Raw genomic sequence first — 21,655 nt, forward strand, 5'->3', positions numbered from 1 at the left:
TGCTCAAGTATTTATTTTTTTCCTCTCCTCCCTTTTCACCACAAGTCTGTTAGCCCAAGCAAATGACTCGCTCTATTGGAAATGCCTCTAAATTCTCACTTTATTACCCTATTTCATTTGACAATTCTTAATCCTGCCTTTGGCTGCCCTCTCACTGAGAAGTCCCAGGCATATTCACTGGTATTAGACAGGCTCCACTTATTAACCTGAAGAGAGAGGTCTGCAGTCTGTGGACAATGCTGCTCTAAAGAGACGCAGACAGTTATGCTCAATCTGATTTTTTCCCCTTTTTAAGTTAACATAACCTGCTTTTAGAGTCCTGAAATAATTCTGTATTCATTTCATATCATTCTCCCACAACCTGGCTTCTCATCTAACGCAATATTTCAAGCTGGATGTTAGCTGTGATGGTTGGAGGGATAAAGTCGCTCTCCCAGCTGTGCTAGTTCACATTGTCAGTGGCCTGGAGACAAGTTTGGGAACACTTCCCAGGAATCCTGCCAGTCCCAGTTGTCCCTGCAGGGGACAAGGCAGAACCCCAACCTGCTGAGACCACCTCTAAAACTTCCTTGGTTGTTTTAGCCACAGAGTAATTCATTCAAGCCAGCAGAAAATTTTCCCATTTCCCAGCCCATCTCTAAGTTTAATGTGCTCCCCAAGCTGCCTGGTAATTAATCCAGAGGTGATGCAGGGCACGGGGTTAATATCAGCTAATTAAGTTGTGCTGTTTATTCCCACTCCCATGCACATGGCAGGGGTGCAGTGCTCAGAAATGATCATTATTAACACCTTAGCAAGACATCCCTAAGTGCACACGTGTGGTTTGCAATCATTGCAGTCACAGGAGTCAACAATGCCAGAGAGGATGAACTCCTGCACAGACAGAGCTGCACAACCACAAATAAACACAATTCCAGGGGCTGGGATCAGTGCTGGCTCAGAACCCCAAGTGAGCAGGATTCCTTTTCTCTCACAGCTTCCCCTTCTCTCATTTATCCAGAATGGGGGAAAAAAAAAAAAAAGAAAAAAAAAAAAATCTGAGAATTAAAAGCAATGAAGTTCTGGGCTTAGAATAAACGAGCAAGGCTTAAATTCCAGCATAAAGATGTCCCCCAAAATCCACATTTCTCAGGCTGGTTCTCACAGTCAAAAACACTCATTTATTTTTTTCCATCTATTCTCTTTGACAATATCTGACTTCACCTTTAAAACACATCTTTGTCCTTTGGGTAACCCCTCAGTAATATCCCAAATTTTTACTTCCATTGTGAGATGACATTTCCCAGCGCACCTGATTTTAAGATGCATTTAAAAAAAAAATAAAAATCCAGCAGCAAGCAAAAGACAGGAATATGCTTAGTGCTACATTCCCTTCCAGAAATTTCCTAAGGAAAATACGTATATTAATGTATAAGTAAATCATCGCCTCAGCAGATTTTTTTTTTTTTTTTTTTTTCTGTTATACTTAAGGTGCTATTTTCTTTCTCCTGTCAGGCCCTGCAAATGCTCCCTGAGTCATGTGCTTACAAAAATGTAGAATTACTCTCCTAAAAAGAGCACTTTACAATTCATCACCAGAGCCGAACCAGCTGCAGCTGTGAAAAAGTGTTAGCACATTAGCTGTTATATTACAGTCAAAACTTTTATTTATTTTGTGCTTTTAGCTCAGGAGATTTGGAACGTCCAGGATTTTCTCTTTCGTCCTCTGCTCCAAAGTCACTCGCTGCATTTTCCTTCAACAGCTTAATTGGGATTCTATTTGACAGGGGGAACTTTAGTACACACGATATGCAAAGATCGCTGCATTTTAACAAGGGGTTTAGTTATGTTTTTACTGTCACTGTCATTGTATTGAATGGATTATAATCCAGCATATCAAGGAGGGGCTGCTATCCGTATTTAAGTGCCTCAGGCACGCCGACTGCTGAAATACTGTGAAGAAATTAACTCAGATTGGGAAGATTTATTACATTTCCAAGAATGCTTCTACACCAATTGCACCTAGCATTAAGACATCAGTGCAGGAATAAACGAGTGAGGTATAAACCTGAATTAAACCTGTTATGAAGTTTTCAGTTAATTCCACTCTCTTTTTGTTTTCCAGAACGACCTCTGATCCATTTCAGGCAGAGAGGTGCTGTAAAATGGTCAACTTTACACGTGCAGCTTTCAGACCAGAGCGTTCCAAGCAGGAAACCAGAGGGTTTCCCCTCTGCTGGGGACTCACCGCTGTCGATGGCCAGGAAGAGCGCGGTGTAGACGTTGTTGTGCACGAAGGGAGATTCCCTGTCCAGCACCGCCGTGGTGCCAACGGTGCCGTTGGTGGGGTTGATTTCCAGCCACCCTGCTGGGTCCTTGTGCACTGAGTACCTGAACAGAAGTGCAGAAGTTGTTACAGAGTTATAGATCTGAGCAGAAAACAACCCCGCTGCTGCAAGGGAATTTGTCTGCGCGCTCGCCGGCTCCCGCCAGCGGATCTCTTAAGGTTTCAGAAACACAATTTGAGCTCGTGCCCTCCCTTAGAGACAGTTCAGTGTTAGGCTTAGCTGGCACGGGGAGATATAGAGAGAGGTTTGAGTCAATTCCTTTGGATATATATATATATATTTGTCCCAAAGTTCAGCAGAGAAATCAATATTTAGGATATTATACAGGACCTGTGCTACACAGCCAAAACACTTCCAATGCACCTCTGCATCCACACTGACATCCTGAATCCTATCGCAGCCCTCCTTTCTCCAGACTCAAAATTCCAGTTGGACTGCAGGTTGTATTTTTAACTCACTTTTTAAGTGTTTCACTCTTTTTTGTTTTGTTTTGTTTTGATTTTTGTTTTGTTGTTGTTTTCTTACCATTACTTACTTCGGGTGAGCTGGAAAATTACTCAATTGTGGGGAATGGCAGCAAAAAGAGGGTCAGACAATGAATCCAGCAGGTCTGTGGGGAAGTGGTTACACCCAGCCCTGTTTGCACACGCTTGTTCTGCGCTCTGGGATCTGGAGCTTCTTCCTTCTGCTGATTAAATCCAACCACATCCACCTTGTGTCAATCAGAGTTTGGAAATGTTGTCTCCAAGATCTCCCAACAATATGAAATTCCCTGGTGGGCTTTTGTCCCCTTTATTCAGCACAAATAGTGAGCCCCCAAAACTGGAAATGTTTAGAGAGATTGTGGAGTTTACACTCCAGGAACTTCCCTGCTTGACTGAAGCAATAAATGTCAGAATGTTCATGATTAGGGCCCAATTCTATACTCAGTTAAATATATTAAGTAATAGAACAACCCAGAGCTGAATTAACTGATACCAATTCCCTCTCCAATTAAATGTGTTAGCATTTTAAACCAAGGCTCCAATCATATAATCAATACCTGGGATAATAACCTGTTTATCTTTTCTGTAGTGAATTGTTAGAGGTCATAGACCACCAACCAACTTTTTACAGGCATTTTAAGTGACCAGTAATTGACATGGAACCTGTTATTATTTAATGAGTCTGTGCCAAGGCAGTGCCTCACAGTGGCATTCACCTGAAAGTGGATTCACCTGAAAGTCCTGTGTCATAATGTTGCCAAAAAAAAAAAAAAAAAAAGGTAAAATGAAAGGAAATGCCAGCCTCTAACAAAGTGCTGACAGACTGCCCTGCCCATCCTGCTGCTTTTACCACAGCTTTCCTTCAGGCTTGAAAAATGAAACTTCCTGGGGGCTGCTGAGCTTGGCTGTGGTGTACAGGAACATTCTGTGCTCAGGCAGCCAGAGTGAGCATCAAAACGGCAGCATTTACAGCCAGGAGAAATGGCACACCTTTGTGGGCTTTTATGATGTTAAAATAAGTTAAAGAGCAGATTTGGAAACCAGAAAGTTTTGGAATTTATGCAGAAAAAGAGATGAATAGGGAAAACAGTTGGTTTATTTATGCTGGCGGAAAAGTAACTCAAGAGTTTCACCACTGGCTTCCCCAGGAGCAGAAATTATCCCTTAGGGAATATGTGGAGAAGAATCAAAGGAAAGCATTAGTCCACAGTGAGATCTTCCATCAACCCAACAGGTCCTTCCTCTTAATAGCCATTTAAACATTAATCAATAGCTCAGCTTTATCTCCCACAAAAATGAGTGCCTGGAACGGCAACAATGCCGATCAGTATTTCATTTCACTTCTTTGTTTCTTCTTTTATTGTTGTTTTTATCACTTTGCAACAAAGGTATGCACAAAAATATGAAACAAAGGCAGCCTAAACAATTCCGAGTCTATTGTAAAACTGCAAATTCTCAATTAACCCTGAAACCATTTCAGAAGATTCAACACTTCTAAAGTAATGAGAATGTAAAATGGATTGTATTATCTTCCCTGATTGCTCTACAAAGCACTATTGGCTGTGCAAATAAAAACCTGGATTGTATAACCTGTGATTTGGCACAGGATATTGTAAGAGTAGTACTTTGTCTTTCCCACCACACTTTTTACTTATTGTAAGAGCATATTGCAGCACAGTTAAGATAATTGTTCTTTGTTCCATCATTTCAGGGCTCTGCTGGCAAAGGTTTAGAATAGACCCATCATAAAAACCGTGATAAAAATAGAAGTTTTGAATGCCAAGATTCACTCCCCACTTTTGACTTCAGTGGGATCTGTCGATTGCACAGCAGCTTTTCAAATCAGACCGTTTTGGGGGGTGTTTAAACATGAGCTGCTCTGGATGTACCTCCTGTATCTTCAGCCATGAGCACAGTGACGTATCAGATGTACACAGAACTGTGCTCCCTCGTCTGCCAATTACTCTTCTTATTCTGCTTTGCAGCAGTGCAATTTAGTGCTGCTCGTGGAGTTTATTTCATTTTGGGTGGGTTTTTTAAAATTTTAAACTGTGGTCACAGTTCCCAAGGGCCTGTGTGACAAGAGGGAAGGGAAAGTGGGTGTAAGATATTCTGTCTGTGACCTCTTTGCACTGAGTTCATGTCCTGGCATTGTCTGAGCCAGGTAATGCAAAGAGAGCGGCAAAAAACAGCTCCCTCAGACTGGAAATTGTCTGCTGTGGTGTTTGAGTGCACACCTTAAGCACAGACCTCCAAAGAGACACAGAGAGGTTATGGATGCAGAGCAGAACACAAATCAAAATACGCACTTGGTGCAGAACTAAAATAGAGTAGCAGATAGATGGAAATAATTTCGATTTTATAAACCACATTACATCAAGGCTGGTTGAAAAATGATGAGCCACTGCCCCTGGGAAAAGGTTCACAGGTGTTTGGGAGAGACTGGTGCAGCAATTGCAGCACAAATATCCACTGCTGGGGAAGCAGTGGTGCTTCTCAGAGAAAGATAAAAAAAACCAAACTTCCCACAATATAAGCGCACCATTAAAAACCTGGAATAAAACCGTATTGTGCTCTATGCAGGGATGACATAATGCTGAGTTTTAGAGATCAACCTGCTTCCCACGGCGCTCCCTCTTCTCCACTGTGCTCTCATTACCTTTTGCCTGCACTAATTACGGCAGCATATGGCACCAGGAAGAGCAGAAAGGGAACCTTATTGCAGCACAGCAATCCTCCAGCTGAACCACACTCCACGCTCATTGCTGAGCACACACGGCCCTTATTCGGCTTTTTGGCCATGAGATAACAAAGGAGTTCCTGCTCCCAGGCTGGGCTGAGAGATAAGCTTTGGGGAGGGCAAAAACTGTCTATCTATATCTATCTATATCTATATCTATCTATATCTATATCTATATCTATATCTATATCTATATCTATATCTATATCTATATCTATATCTATATCTATATCTATATCTATATCTATATCTATATCATCTGTATCTATATCTATATCTATATCTACATCTATATCTATATCTATATCTATATCTATATCTATATCTATATCTATATCTATATCTATATAATCTATATCTAATCTATATCTATCTACATCTATATCTGTATCTATCTATCTATATTTATATCTATATCTATATCTATGTCTATATCTATATCTATATCTAATCTATATCTATATCTATATCTATATCTATATCTATATCTATATCTATATCTATATCTAATCTATCTATATTTATATCATTTATATCTATATCAATATGTATCTATATCTACATCATCTGTATCTCTATCATCTATCTATATCTATATCTATGTATCTATATATTTATAGATATATCAGTGATAGATCTCTCTCTCTCTCTCTCTCTTTATCTCTATTTATATATCTATATCTCTATATCTATCTATTTATCTATACATTCCCAGCCTTGCCCAGCTGGGTCTCTAACTCCTATCCCAAGCGAAATGAAAACAAGAACAATACTCTAATGTGTATCATAGTAATGTTCTGTCGCTCTACCAACATTTGATCTTGTAAAAATTTTTTCCATGATTGTGGTGGTTTGTCTTGTTTTGGTTTTAGTTTTAAAAAGTTTGTGGCACCAAAGCCGTTGGAAGAATGTTGTTCCATTTTCCATGGCCAGGCTGGATGGAGCCTGGAGCATCCTGGTCTAGTGGGTGACATCCCTGCCCACGGCAGGGAGGTTGGAATGAGATGACATTTAAGGGCTCTTCCAACCCAAATCATTCTATTAATCTGTGATTCTTTGTTCAGACACTGAAACACAATGTGGATTGATTAAATGTATTAATTACGAGGTGCGGGTGAATACCGAGGTTTGGATTCCATTTTTTACTCAGATATAAAGCCACTGGCTAAAATCTGCTGCTGCAGCCCCTAAACACAAGACCTTTTGTAAATCTTAAACCTCACTGTGTCTGGCCTAAACCTTGGCCTAAACACGCTCCTTGTGGTTACAGTGCGTGGTTATGCTCTATTAACACAAAGTTAACCCAGAAGATGCTGAAAAGTCAGAAAGGAAAGCAAAATCTAAACTCTGCTTGTGCTTCCCATCTTTGATTTACACACTCCAGCTACCAAGCTAAGCCTAGGCAGGCATCTTTACCATTAGTTCATATGAAATGAAGGGATTTGAATTTGGATTTAATTGCATTAAAAGTGTGGCTCTATGCTACATGAGCAGCAGTGCTCCTGCAGTGCTCTCCTGCAGAGATTCAAGTTACTTTGGCTAAATTCTTAAAAAAAAAAAAAAAAAAAACCTAATTTAATCTGAAATACTATTATTATTAATCGGAATAAACATGTCATTAACAAAATCTAAAACCTCAAATAAATCACATGTTCTGGCAACGCTGTTGAGGAAGGTGTTAAGTCAGATGCAATTTTAAACCCACTGAAGATCGAGGATTTATGAAAGGGCCATTTTTCAGCCTCATGGAATGGATTTATGGCCTTGCAGTACTTTCACAGGCTGGAAAAGTCAACTTAGAGTACAAAGTAAAAAAAATAAATTAGAACCCCACATCAATGTTGTGCCACAAGTGACTCTGTGCATTTTTGGCCCCCAGAAATGCAGCTTTCACTGATGACTCTGACACGTTCCAGGGTGAGTCCATCAGCCCTGCAGCGGAGCTTTTGTAGGAACTCCCTGCAGCAGCTTCTTCCTGGGTGATCTCAGAGTGTCCCTCCAATTCCTGGGAGTTTTTGCCCAGATTTCACCTTGCAGATGTTTTGTGTTAATCCTGTCTAAGCAGACATCACAGCTCCGGTGCCGGTGGTCTCAGATTTTAGCCCTGGAAGCGGTTCCCGTGCCCGAGGAAGGGTTTGCAGGCAGGGATTTCTCCTGTTGGCATCTGCAGAGCACTGTGAAAACCATGCACCCCATCTCCTCACCTGAGCTACAAGATTCCTCCTCTCAGCCTTGTTTTGCTCATCACATCAGGGATTTAACAGGCTGGCTTTCATCACAATTCCCTACCTCCAATGATTCCATCAAACCAGAATGAAATATTGGATGAAATTCAGTTTTCAGTCCCCCGCCGCTGAGAAGTGTCAAACGAGAAAGTGGTTGACTAATTAGTTATTTGTGTGGGGAAATAATGGTGTGAAGCCCTTGGTAAACATGAAGAAAGTAACAGGAGAGTCATTGCAACTCGAATAATAAAATAAATCCAAACTCAAAACCTACAGCAATTAATCAAATCAAAACAATAAAACTGTATTAATGAGGTGGTTAAATAAAATGTTCTGGAAACAAAAATATGTTTCTTTATTTTTGTACAGTCTTTCAAACATTTCATTGTGCTGAAACCTAATTTTCTCTTTTTCTTTCCTTTGGGGAAAAAAAAAAAAAACAACCAAAAAAACTAGAAGCTGAGGTGTAAAAAAAAAAAAAAAAATTAAAAATCCACAACTCATTTATGTGTGTTTTAATCAGAAGTGATTAGGGCTGTGGTTAAATGAAACCAGAGGCCATAACTATCAGAATTATTCCTAAAGCTAGGGAATAATACACCGTATCTGGGACTAACACACTGCTATAATCAGGTTGTTACTGTTAGAATAATTGTCAACACATGCAAATCAGTAAAAGTTTTCTCATTGTAGCAATTGCGCCTCAAAAGCTAATCAGCATCAGATGAGCTTCAGGGTCTTTTACAAACTACCCAGAGAAGGATTTTGGCAGCAAAACTCCATCAAAGTTTCTGCACATCCTTGTTCTTTGTGCAGCAGAGGCAGCTGCTCCCGCTGCAAATCCGTTTGCTGCTCTCACTGTCCAAGAATTGCCCTGGTATCTCTTGAAAAACTGGGAAATTTTTATAAGAGCCCTGCAGATTCACCATTGAAATGTCAGTATTGAGCACAGCTGGGAAATAGCACATTTTACAGCTTCTCTAGTTCTTTTTTTATTCCTAAGGGATGGACAGAAAGGAGCTGGAAGTGGGTCAGACCGAGAAGTTTTAATCTCTCTGGATCAATCCAGCTCCTGCTGGGCTGCTCCCAGCCCAGGGACTGCTCTGGCAGCTGCCAGGGAGCTCCAGCTGTGGCTGATACCAAAGTACCACAGGAAACAAACACCCCCAAAAGGGCAGGGCAGGGCAGGGGACACCAGCAGAGCTCACAGCCTGAGCCTATGCATCCAAAAATATCCAAACACATCCAAACACCCCCAAAAGGGCAGGGGACACCAGCAGAGCTCACAGCCTGCGCCTGGGCATCAAAAAACATCCAAACACCCCCAAAAGGGTAGGGCAGGGCAGGGGACACCAGAAGAGCTCACATCCTCAGCCTGTGCATCCAAACATATTCCCAGCCCTGGCCACCCTTGGCTCTGGAGCTCATCCCTTCAAGGAGGAAGGGGATCTGTTTCTGCAAATGAATTTCCAAGAGGAGGAGGAAAACAAAATAATAATCATTTCAGCACAGTTTGTGCCTCAGAGCAGAGTGAGAGCAGCACACACCCCTGGACACCTCTTGCACACTCTCTTGCCTCTTTTGTTGCCTTTTCTCATCAGTGCTTGTCAAAGATCCAGTCCAATAAAAATCTGGAGGACACTGGATGTCCCAGTGATGGGGAACAACACCTTGTCACTGGGAAAATAATTAATAATAAAGACTAGAGCTATCACAGGCCTTTCTCCCAGGACCAGGAAATATCAAGGGGGACATTGTGGGAAGGAAATCCTGCAGATTTAGCAGAATTTCTTCCTTTGGTACTAAACATTAACAAAATTTCCTGTTAATGGCAGATCTTTGGGAAGGAAAAGAATGTTCACAAATGACACAAACAGAAGAGACACAAACAGTGTCTCAGTCTGAACATGCACACATGGGATCCCTGGCTGCTCCCAAGGCACTCGGAATTATTGAAAGAAAGATTTTTCTCCATCCTATCCCTTACTACACATAATAATGTTTCACTTCTACAGTGCTGGAGGAAATCCTAGAACAGTTTGGGTTGAAAAGGTTAAACCAGCACAAATATTTTCACTTGCATTTCCTTAGCTTAGCAACAAAGAAAAGGAAGAAGAGAAGAGAAGAGAAGAGAAGAGAAGAGAAGAGAAGAGAAGAGAAGAGAAAAGAAAAGAAAAGAAAAGAAAAGAAAAGAAAAGAAAAGAAAAGAAAAGAAAAGAAAAGAAAAGAAAAGAAAAGAAAAGAAAAGAAAAGAAAAGAAAAGAAAAGAAAAGAAAAAGAAAAAGAAAAAAAAAAAGGGGGGGGATGTGGTAGTCTAAGAAAGGGCAAAATTTAGCACACAATAAATTGGCACTTCTGTGCAAGAAGTGGCAATTCCGAAGGAAAATCTGTGAAGGAGCTGATAGTGCCAGAAAAGCAATGCAGTATTTTCCTGTGCTGACAGAGCTGGGGCATTCCCGAGCTGGCTGAGCTTGCACAGGGCTCGTTTCTGAGACTCAGCTATTCCCAAGGCATAACAGGGAGATGATGGGAGAGAAATAACGTTCTGCTGACTTAGGAAAGGCTCCGAGTTTCTCGGCACGCTGCAGCCAGAGGAGGAAAAGCAGCCCTGCTCCTTCCCTCTGCTGTCCCTGTGAGCACACAGCTCTGTCCCTCAACTCTGCTGAAACGTGGATGGGACAGCCAGCATCAAATGTGCTGCTGCTGCTGCTGCTGCTGCTGCTGCTGCTGCTGCAGGGTTCCCTCCAGACACTCATTTTGGTGAGATACTGGCTGCTAATCCGCTGATTAAAAGTGTGTTTTCATGTATTTGACAGGCATAATCTTGAGTGGCAAAGATCCACGTTGGAATGCAGATTTCGCTCAAGGAAAAGGGAAACACTGATCCTGGGAGCTGAGCTGAACCTGATCCAGGCAAAACCTGGCTTAAGTCTTGGGGTTTTTTCCTCACATTAGAGCACTGCCTGAGCCATTATTGTGGTCTTTGCTGAGCGTGGAGCTGAGCCCCAGGAGGATATTTCGTGTTTGCAGCTCACAACAATGAAGAGTTGACGTCTCACAGAGGGGATGTGCAGAGCTGTGTGAGCACTCAGGGGGCTGCAGCAGCACCCTCAGCCTCTGCAGGGCCACTGCTGCTCCTGCTGTCACAGCCTCTGGGTGCCACCAGCTCCTGGTGACACACTCCAGGCACACAGGGACACAATTCCCATCATCTCTGCTCCTGCTGGCAGAGCTTTGCCAGCGAGGCTGGGAGGTTCCACAACACCTCTGCAGCCACCATGGCACGGATGCCAGCTCTGAACCAACCAAATGCCACCACTGCTTGTGCCTCTGTCCCCTGCTGGGTCCCTGAAGGAGAGAGCTGTGATGCCTTGGGAAGGCTGACCTGGAACAGAGACTGGGCAGAGCCAGGGAATAAAGCAGATATTTATAGAAAAGTCTTAGGATACACCTTGGGCAGGACAAAAGCCTGGCCAGGGACACACCCAAGGTGGACCCAAAATGGGCACAAAATGGACAAACAGTCACGAGGTCTCACACTTTTATAAGTTTTGGTCCATTTGCATTTTGGGGTTTAATTGTCCAATTCCAGCTCCAGGCTGTGAGCTCCCATCCTTCTTGTTCCTCCCTCCAGCCACCCTTGTTTGTGCTTTTGGGGCTGAAAGTTGTCCTTGGTGTGCAGCAGGAACAGGATTTGTTTTGTGTCCCTGCTGTGTGCAGAGAGCTGAGTGACACCGAATGTGAGCTCAGAGCTGCAACCTGGGCAGCACAGAACCTGAAACACATGAAAGATAAAACTTGAGGCATCAGCTGGACAGAGGCAGAGCCCTGGGCTGGAAATTCGGGTTCCTGCTGGCGCAGAGTCATGGAATCATGGAATTATTAAGATTGCCCAAGATATTTAAGATCAAGTCCAGCCATTAACCCAGCACTGCCAAGGCCACCACTAACTCGTGTCCCCAAGTGCCACATCCACGGAGCTTTGGGCACTTCCAGGGATGGGGACTCACCCCCAGCCTGTTCTGACTCCTGGTGTGACACTGGGAGTGAAGGGCTTCTCCTGGCTCCAGCCTTGATAAAGATTTCCTTTGGGGAAGAGATGTGGAGTTCCAGACTAAACCACTCCATGATGGCACAGAATCCAATCAGAATGACTTTGGTCACAGTTCGATGGCAATCGAGGAGTTAATTAGGAGTTGTTAGTTAGGAGTTAATTCCTCATTGCCCAGTTAAACTCCATGCATCTGTTATGAAAGTTGAACTCTCTACAGGACAGTGATAGAGCTGGAGATGGTATAAAATAAAATAAAATAAAATAAAATAAAATAAAATAAAATAAAATAAAATAAAATAAAATAAAATAAAATAAAATGTCACTCTGGGATTAGTAATGCAAAAATTGATGTGTTTTTCCTTTCAGTTCCCTTGCTTATCTTTGTTTAGAAAGAACTGAATTCATAGGAGGAAAATAGGCTCTCCTGGCGATTTGTACAGCTATGTAACCTAGAGGAATTAAAACCCATAGAGAAAAAACACTTTCCAACATTGTAGCACCAATAACAAGAAAAGGAAAGGCCAGATGAGAAATTCAGTAACAGGCTGAATAATGTGAGTACATAATATCCAAAGAAAAGTTACATTACCACCTGATAATGAGAAGAGAAAGCCCATTTATTCCCAGTTAATAATATCTTTTAAATTAAGATTGTTTTGTTTTGTTTTGTTTTGGTTTTTTCCAGCTGATTTCAATGGGCGTAGTTCTTACAGAAGAAACTTAATTAATTCTCTTTCATTCTTTTGGGAATGATGGACGATCACCTATTAGAGTTTTATTTGACCGATTACTATTAAGTATACAGGAAATACGTGACCTCCTTCTGTCCTGAACACTGGAGCAAGATGTGATATCGTGCCACATCTTTTCCTTTACTTTCAGACCGTTTCTTTTGTTTGCCTAACTCCCTACCTTTAATGGCCGTGAGAAATGAACAGGGCAGTGTGATCCACCTTTTCCAACCTCAGTGAATCAGACTCTCAGGCATTCCAGCTGTCCAAAGTCAGTTTAAAGCCATGGATGTCTCTGACCCACCTGGCCCTTAGCGTGTTTCAAGGTTGTGCATAACCACGTCTTTGGTGTTTTATTTTCTAAAGTCGGCAAGTCCAGGCTGTTCCATTCGTTGGAGGTTGCTGTGCTGATTTTCCCCTCTCTCCACCTTTCTGCCCGTAGCAATCTCTAACATCCAGCATCCAAGGGATGTTAGGAAACAAAACACTGCTTTCCACTTGTTGAACAAAACCATTAAAACTCAGATTCCACTCTTTTATTCATTGTGACATCCCTTGTCTGAGTGACGTTGCTGCAAAACAAAACTCTCCTTGCACAAGTAAATATTAATAGAGGATGGCCAAAATGAAATCCTGCCAGATATTCCGAAAAAAAAAGTCACAAGGTATATTTCAATATATAATATGCAATGTATTAAACCCCCCATGTTTTTTTCAAGGAAATAAAAATTTAGGCATATTCTTTACAGAAAAATTATTTTTTATATACTAAAAGGTGAGCTCTTGCAGAAGAAGTCAATAATTTCCCCTTGCAGGTGAAAAAGCTTCTTTCTTGCCAGGGTACACATCCTGTGTGCATCTGGGGGCTTGCTCTGATGTGCTGCCTACAACAAATCCACCGTGCACAGCAAAATTTTTATATCGTGTCATCATCATAATAACCAAGCCCCCTTCAGCCATACATTAAACAACATGACAAATGTGTGTCATTCAGGAAATCTGCTGGCCAGTGATGGAAAATGTGAAGAGGTTAGAGGGGAAAGCTCCTAAGAAATATTCATTTATGACACAAAAAGGCCTTTCATTAAATACACTGGGAAAAAAAAAAAAAAAAAAAAAAAAAAACAAAAAACCAAAAAACCAAAAAAAATGAAACCAAACCAAAAACAAACAAACAAACGAACAAAAAACCCCAGGAAATGAAAGATTTGAAGTTGCTTGTTTAACCTTAATTTACCACCCTGATAGTGCTGATAAACTTTTTATCCAGGCCTCGACTGCAGGGTGGTACCAACGAGGTAAATATTTTACCCAAAGTGTTCCACTATTTGGCCATATACAGCTTTATTTTCTGCTTGATATCCATTGCACTCAGTGCACACAAATACAGTGCTCTGTGAATTGAAAGGATTTAATCTCCTAAAATTCTATTTTGTCCTAGTTACTTCATGCTCTTTAACCCTGGGTTGGATGCCCAGGAGTTAAACTTCTCACACTCTTTTCCCTTGTCTTTTGGGATCTGAGTGTTTTGCCAGCCACTTTCAATGAAGGTCCAGACCATCACTGTGAGGTGAATTTTAGTGTTTCAATTTGACTGACAAAAAAAATGGAAGCTTCAAAACCCGTAAAACAAAAGAATCTGGTTTTTTTTCCCCCTTCCTGAAATGACTGAAGCTGTACTGAAAAGACTCACCTGGCTGCACAAAGCAGGACTTGTTCAAAAGGACAGTTGCACAAAGATTAAAGCCATTAGGGGTTTTCCCTTCTTTTTCTGCTTCCTTGCAATTCAAAACCTAAATTCTGCAGCAGCTTCCATGAGTCAATTGACTTAACCCTTGACATGGCCATGTGCAAAACTGAGACAGTGTTGTTTTCATTCTGTGCTAAAATGCTTTTTAAACACTGGTTAATCACGTAGAAGATTCCAGAGCCAGAATCTGCACACCTTGCTCCCTACTAATAGAAAAATTCCTTATTTTAGTCCCGAAGCAGTTGCCAGATGAAGGCTGGGGCTGCATTTTGTAAAATGCTACCAACGACCAAGGGCTGCATCTCCAGAGAGCCTGGGCCTTAGGCTGTGAGAATTCTTGTGGAAATTTCCCTTGTGAAAGAGGAAACAACACTCTGCCAGACCCATTAAAACAGGTAATTGTGTGACAATTCTCCAGGGTTAGGAGCATTCAGCGAAATCTGGGTGAGAAGGGTTGCTGTCTCCGAGGTGATGTGGGGATGAGCACTACCCAGAGGAGCTGCCCAAGGGATCCCATGGATAATAATTATCTGGCTCTATGTAGAGCAGGCGTGCGTGTCTCTGTAGGCATATTTACCTAGAGTATAATGGTCATAAAATTAGGAAGGAGTCAGTCCCTAGTAATTCACATCTGAACCGAGAATGAATCTGCAGGCTTACTGCTGCTTAACAAAGTGCATAATTTCACTCTTACTCAGAAACTATTTTGCAGAAATTGGCATCCTTATTACAAAGTTAATAGAAAAAATCCAGCTGAACTCTACAAGGCGTTTTTCCTATTAAAGTAACATTGCAGAGCTCCATTTAGTAAAAATGAGTGCTTAAACCTTCTGACAATCTCTTCACTGAACTTCAATTCCACTCCGAGGATAACCATCAGCGAGCCTGAAAGGAGATGGAGCCTTTGTACCGGGAAATGCCCAGGCTGGGGCTGCCTTGCCACCAAGCAGCAGCTATAAACACAGGACAGAAATTCTGTGCATTTGGGAAAGCTCCTGCTCCCAGATGAAAACCTGCTCCCAGATGAAAACCTGCTCCCAGATGCAGTAGGAATTTCGCCACTGAATTTGGGGTGTCCATGATTTATTCTATGCTTAGTCTGGAGGTGGCAAATTAATGAAATATGGCCATAAGGTGCCAGACAACCTCTGCTCAGTGCCAGCCAAGATCTGTACCTGCTTTAGAGACACCAGTGTTGAATTGCTTAATCAGACGCTTTCCCTTCACGGCAGGATTCAGGCCCGGGTGCAGCACCAAGCTTCCTGGAAAACTTTGGCTTCAGTGCTTGGTTTTGCAGCTTTTGCCATCATGCAAAGCACCACTGGTCCCAGCAGCTCCAATCATACACATAACGAGCCCAAATAAATTTCTATCAAAGCACCACTGAAAGCTGTAGCTACACACAGACGTTCACAAACAATCAAACCCGCCTGAGTGAGACTCCAGAATTCAACAGCTTTAAAATATCAGAAGTTCCAACCAGCCTCTTCCCCTCAACACCACTCCTCACACTGTGTCCTCAAACTTGATAGCTAACTTATTATAATCAAGATACTCTTTACTTCTTCCAGAGACAAAATCCTGCCTTTTCTGAGACTGGAAGGGAACAGTAATGACAAAGTGAGTTATTGTCTAGATCTGCCTTCCACTGCAAGCATAACTTGTGACTGATGGATCCTATTGTTATATTTCTCAAGAAGATCTGCAATATTGTTTAGTCAGTGACATGAAAAATGTGCCCTATAATTTCACAGTTCACAGCCATTCATTCTGAGTGCTGACACGGTTGAAATCATAATGTGGCATAATATTGTTATGCAGGGTAAAGACAGAGGGTCTAATTAAACTCCCCTTAACTGCTACATTCATCCTTATTAATCAAGAATTCAGGATTCTAAAGGTAGTATCAAGGCAAGTTGAAGCAGGTGACTGTGTCTTATTTGATTTCATGGAAACACAGATTTTCAATGCTATCATCCCACAGCTTTGGTATCAACATATTAAGTGTGATTTATGCCAACAGAGTAGAGCAGTGGAAAATTTTAAGAACAGGATCTTCTGACAAGCATTGTCAGGAGTGATGAAGTCTAGCTTCAGGTGGCTGGGTTCTGAGCAAAACCATGAATCATGGATTGAGAATTCCTGGGCCCCCTGCTTTAGGTAGCATTTAATAATTTAATTCAGACACTTCTGCTGTTTTGGAGACCAATCAAGGAGAGAGGGATTGATCTTTTCACCCCTCCAGAGTTATATCAGTGTGGTTCTGGGTACGACAGGAGAATAAAGGAGACACGCCACCACTCCAGAAACAATTCTTTCCCTTATTGCTGCAGGCCTAAAGAATTTGCTGTATGGGGAGAGAGGGGTCATTTACTTTGCTCATCAAATGGAAAGTGGAAGTCAGTTTGGTCAAACACACACACACACACACACACACACACACCCCCCAAAAAAAAAAAAAAGGAAAAAAAAAAAAAAAAAAAAAAGGAATTTTTTTGACTATTTTTCCCTTCAGATATTAGTCTTATGATAGTAAAATACAAACATCACAACAGCTACCCACTCAGAAACACCTTCAAGGAACAGTGTCAGTAAAAGGCTGCTGTGCAAAATACTCTTGAGGCAGTGGTTGACCTCTGGGAACCTGCAATTACAGGTGGTGGTGGTGTAGCAGGAGGGAAATGCCCAAGTCCATTCTTTCAGAGCTGATTAAATCTCCTCTTTTCTGGCATTGTTTGCTGGATGCCCCAATACCCGCAGCTCTCCGGAGTCGGTGTTTCTGTGTTTCAGAGTTTACAAAGACAGAAGTGAAAAAAAACCCCAAACTTTTCTTTGCTTCAAGCAGATTCCGTCTCTCCCTGCCTTTCCATCCAACTTAAAAAAGAGGAAGGAAGAGAAAAACAATGTACACTGCTCAATACACAGCAACTTCAGATCCAGAGATGCACTACAAATTCCCAGTGGCTGGGTTCAGGCAGGCCATCAATAAAACTGCAGAGCCAACTTGAGATGCTCCTGGGTATAACTTACAGTGAGAAACTCTGGTGCTGCATGCTGAGAGCGTGGCTCAGCCATTCATTTGTAACAATGGAGCTATTCTTCTGTCTGCACAAGGAAAACAAATCTCCCGTGGTTAGGAATCAAAGACGAGTCCTTCAGACTCTAGGAGACATATTTAACCATGACTAAGTGTGGTGCTTCCTAAGCATTCACTCTTTTAAGTCTTCCTATCCCTCGCTCATTATGTAGTACTTCTGGAAGTGATTGGAGTGTATCCCAAAAAAGCGAGTTTATTGACCTCCACCGGCAACAAAAGTGCTTTAAAAAGGCTTGATGTGCAACAAAGTATGCAAAATTGATCCCTTAAGTGGTTGTGAGCAACGTGATGTGAAGCCTCATCCTTGTTCGCAGGGGGTTCAGGATCTCGGAAAAAAATCCAGGCAAGAGACATGAAAAAGGCTTTTTGAATCGTCTTTGTGATTCATGGCTTATGCATTTGCTGTGTGGAAGGGTGGGGATTGGCAGCCAAGGAAAGGAAGAGAAATAAGGCTCGCTTTTCCCAGAGAATTCTCCTTAGCTTTCTCAACCATTTGAGATATGGGACAAACTCACTGAGCTATGAATCCCACCTTGGTGTAGTTTCAGGATGATTTTATAGAATTTTTAATCAGCCATTGAATTCCTTTTTTTTGGACAAAGATCATGGCTGCTATGTATTAGAGGCTGGAACACTTCCACTGATTTCCACCAACTCCATAGGCACCAACCCCAAACTCAGGATGATCTAATCGAAAGCAAAACATGTCCCAGAAGCAAAAATTCCTGTTCCCGAAGACATTGACCAGTGGCTCTTGCTGAAAAGACAAATCATGCACAGAATCATCAAAGCTGCAAGAGATCTTCAAGATTCAGCTCCTAAACTACATCCCCAAGTGCCACATGCTCTTGACACTTCCAGATCTGTGTCTCCACTGCCTCTCTGAGCAGATTATTCTAATTCCTTGTTGCCCTGGGATTTTAGCCTTCCGATTGTTTGTATTTTTGCAGTGGAGTCTCTCACGGATAGTAACATAAACATAAACATGGTTTTTGCATTCCTCCTTGGAGGAGGGACAATTGATGGACTGCTAGTTTGACCAGTGGGGTCAGAGAGGTGTCAGCCTCATTCTCCAATCCCTGGTCATTGTCCAGGATCTATATAAATCGAGGTCAAAAATAAACTTCCCTTCTTTTTCCTCTGACCACTTGACTGTGAGTTTCATCCTTTTCATGTCCTCTAGTGACCACTCCTGACCACTCTTGTGGTGAATTTTTTTTCCAGTGCCTAATCTGAACCTCCTCTGGGAAACTGAAGGCCATTTCCTCTCATCCCTTCACTAGAGGCTTGGTAAAAGAGACTGAAAGGAATGAGATTTGTCTTTACAAACAAGCACTGGGTCTGCTGGTAGATAAAACTAGCACTGAGAGATAAGAGAGACAATGGGAAGAATTCTACTGATTGATGAATGGAAAAGAAGATACTTGCCTTTACAAACAAACTGTAAGTTTGTTTGTAAATGAAATTGAATATCGAAAGATGAAAGCACCAATGGGGAAAAACCCATAAATCCCATGAAAATTAAAAATTAGGGGGGTTATATATTAAAAGGGGAATCTTAGGCATTTTGGGAAGTCTGTACCTCTGAAGTACCTCAGCCAATGGGGAAAGAGAAAGGGAAATGCGGCAGGGAAATTGGGATAAAAAGGAAGCTGCATCCTCTGAAAAACTGAGAGACCCCAGGGGAAATGCCCCATGGCCTCTCCCTTTATTTGAATAAAGTAAAAGGACTCCTCTGTCTCCTTTTCAGACATAAACCTCTGGTGTTCGTGGATTAATTTTCCTAACAAGACCCACTACAACATCCTTCAAGGCAGCAAACAAACACAACCACTTCTAATTCACTTGGGCTCAGCCTCCTCCTTCCCCTGCTCTCACGCTCCAGCATGAAGCCTCATTAACACTCAGTTTGCAGCACAGAGAAATGTAATTTATATCGAGAGAAACAGAGTTTATCCCCTTCCAAACAGAGCAGTAGCTGCTATTTGGAAATGGTGACAGTAATAAATGAGTTTGCTCCTATTTCCAGACTAGCAGGGCTTGGAGACAGTGTCCCTGTGCTTCCAGGAGCCACCTGCACTACGTGGGGCAGCTTGATATAAATATTATACATAAATATGTACCTTATTTACATACAGAGCTTCAGATATCTCTGCAGCCTTTCATGTTCCCATGAAACTCGGTGCAGTTTTTGGTTCTAAGTTCTCCAGCTTCAAATGCTGCATTTTAATTCTGCTTAATGAATTAGATACGCTTTAGAGCTGCAATAAACTTTTCTTATGAAGATATTTCTGAAGCACCGAGTCACATTGCTTACTGAGAATAAACACTGAAACAATATGTTTACATAAATAATTTAAAATCCAAGAGCACAGTAGGTAATAAAAATATATTGCCACGATAAGCCACGAAACCAGAAAACAACACCGCTCTAATTAAAAATTACAAATACACTGCAGTAAACAACTTATTTACACGTAGTTAAAAGTCTAACGGTTGAATATTCTGGACTTGTTGAATCCCATAAAAGGGAAAAATACTGAAACCAATCTCTTCATACAGTCAAATATTGAGAACCATAACTGTGTTTAATTAAGATCTACTGTTAATAATGGATTTCAGAGTGAGTTTCTTCTTTTAATTTCCCAAGGTAGAAAATGTTATTAAATTTGGCCTTTAACTTCTCATTGACATGTACACTTCAAACTTCTGATTAAAATTTCAGAGGTTGGGAAGAAGTACCCAAAATTAAACTCTCAAATCTGGCACAAAAATAACAATGGTCCCTGATTAAGAAATCAAATTTCAGAAACTTCATTACTGTTCTATTAATAAATTGTTGGGTTGTGATTAAAATGGGGCCTGCTGGATTGCTTTCATTTTTTAATTCTAGGAAAGATGGAGACTGTAGAGAGATTTAAATGCTTAAAAAAAAAAAAAAAAAATAGAAAAGAAAAAAAAGAAAGGTTAATGAATCTGAGAAATGTGACCCAGCTCAAAGAGGTTCTTTTTCCTTCTGGGAGCAATGGGAGTGGAACAAACACTGTCTTCCACTTCTTATTTCCAGGATGATGCTCCCACCTCTACCTCCCTCTGGAATTTTAGCATCAATGGAACAGGGAAGAGCTGACACTGTGTGAGTTCTGCCACTCCTGTGCAGACAAACGGCCACAGCCCGAGCTCTGTGATTTGGAGTCTCATTTCTTTCACTGAAACACATTTTTTGCCAGCTTGTTTGAGCTTTGAAATGAAATTCTTCCTCAGCCTGCAAAAACACTTGAAGCTGAAGAATAAGAAGGAAAATTGCTTCAAAAGTACAGCTGTCTTCAGGAAATTTTACAAAGTAAGCCACGTTTTTCAGAGATAAGTAATTTGATTCTGATTCAGATCTGTATTGTTCAAAGAATAAATTCAATCTTGTTGCAGACAATGGCAGAAATGGTTTCTCTACTGTTTTTTGTTGGTCTTGAAATGCATTTATCATGTTATATCTAGTAGAGTAACTAAATTTCCTGATTACAAATAATCAGCTGCTCCTTCTACAAGTTCTATACAGCAAATTTACTAAAAATATCCCCGCAGTTAGACATATTCCAGTTGTAACAGGCTGAAAAAAAGAACCCAAACCCCACCAACATTACTAATTCTCTGCTGGTCTGCCCATTTGGAAGAGATTTATACATTGTTGGGCGTGATGTACACTGTTCACACAGCACAAATCTGACATTCATTGCCTCTTGCAGACAAAACATTGCTCACTCATGGTCGTTAATATTCAATTAATCCACAGACTCGTTTAGGAGCTTGTGCTGCCCCTGCTCACTCTTTATTTTACCACACAGTCATAGCAAGGACTGATGGCACAGTTATGGTCTGAGAACCACAAATTTGGTATCAGTGCTCCTGCCTACCTGTGGGAATCTGAGCTAAATACTTCAGCCAGACCCCATCCAGCGAGAGGTTTTGGCTTTTATACTTGCATTTGACCCTGTCCTTAATTGCAGATCTGTTCTCATATCACAGTCTGCCTTTTTCACTGCTGGTACCCAGGTGTTTCAACACCTGCCCGCATTAAAACATCTTTTAAAAACGCTGTTTTATGCTTTCCCATTATTTTAGCGATAGGACTGACAGGTAGTGAAAATTAGCCTTTTCCTGATGCATTCTGCCATTTCCCAGATTTCCATTACATTTGCGTTATTTTCCTCTAACTTACACAACCACTTCCATTTCCATAGTTTCTTTA

The 21,655-nt window shown here is 41.4% G+C and overlaps 1 protein-coding gene across 3 annotated transcripts in view; it reads right to left on the reverse strand.

The window, feature by feature from the left end:
* Nucleotides 1–21,655, reverse strand: part of CDH13 (cadherin 13) — a 451,300-nt gene that overhangs the window by 27,466 nt on the left and 402,179 nt on the right. For all 3 annotated transcript variants that reach the window (XM_040075801.2, XM_040075800.2, XM_040075799.2), the window contains exon 11: nucleotides 2,228–2,370. In XM_040075801.2, the coding sequence (XP_039931735.1) occupies nucleotides 2,228–2,370 (143 nt within the window). The remainder of the gene's footprint in view (nucleotides 1–2,227; nucleotides 2,371–21,655) is intronic.

The sequence above is a fragment of the Hirundo rustica genome, chromosome 11, assembly GCF_015227805.2.
Source record: "Hirundo rustica isolate bHirRus1 chromosome 11, bHirRus1.pri.v3, whole genome shotgun sequence".
Classification (NCBI taxonomy): Eukaryota; Metazoa; Chordata; class Aves; order Passeriformes; family Hirundinidae; genus Hirundo; species Hirundo rustica.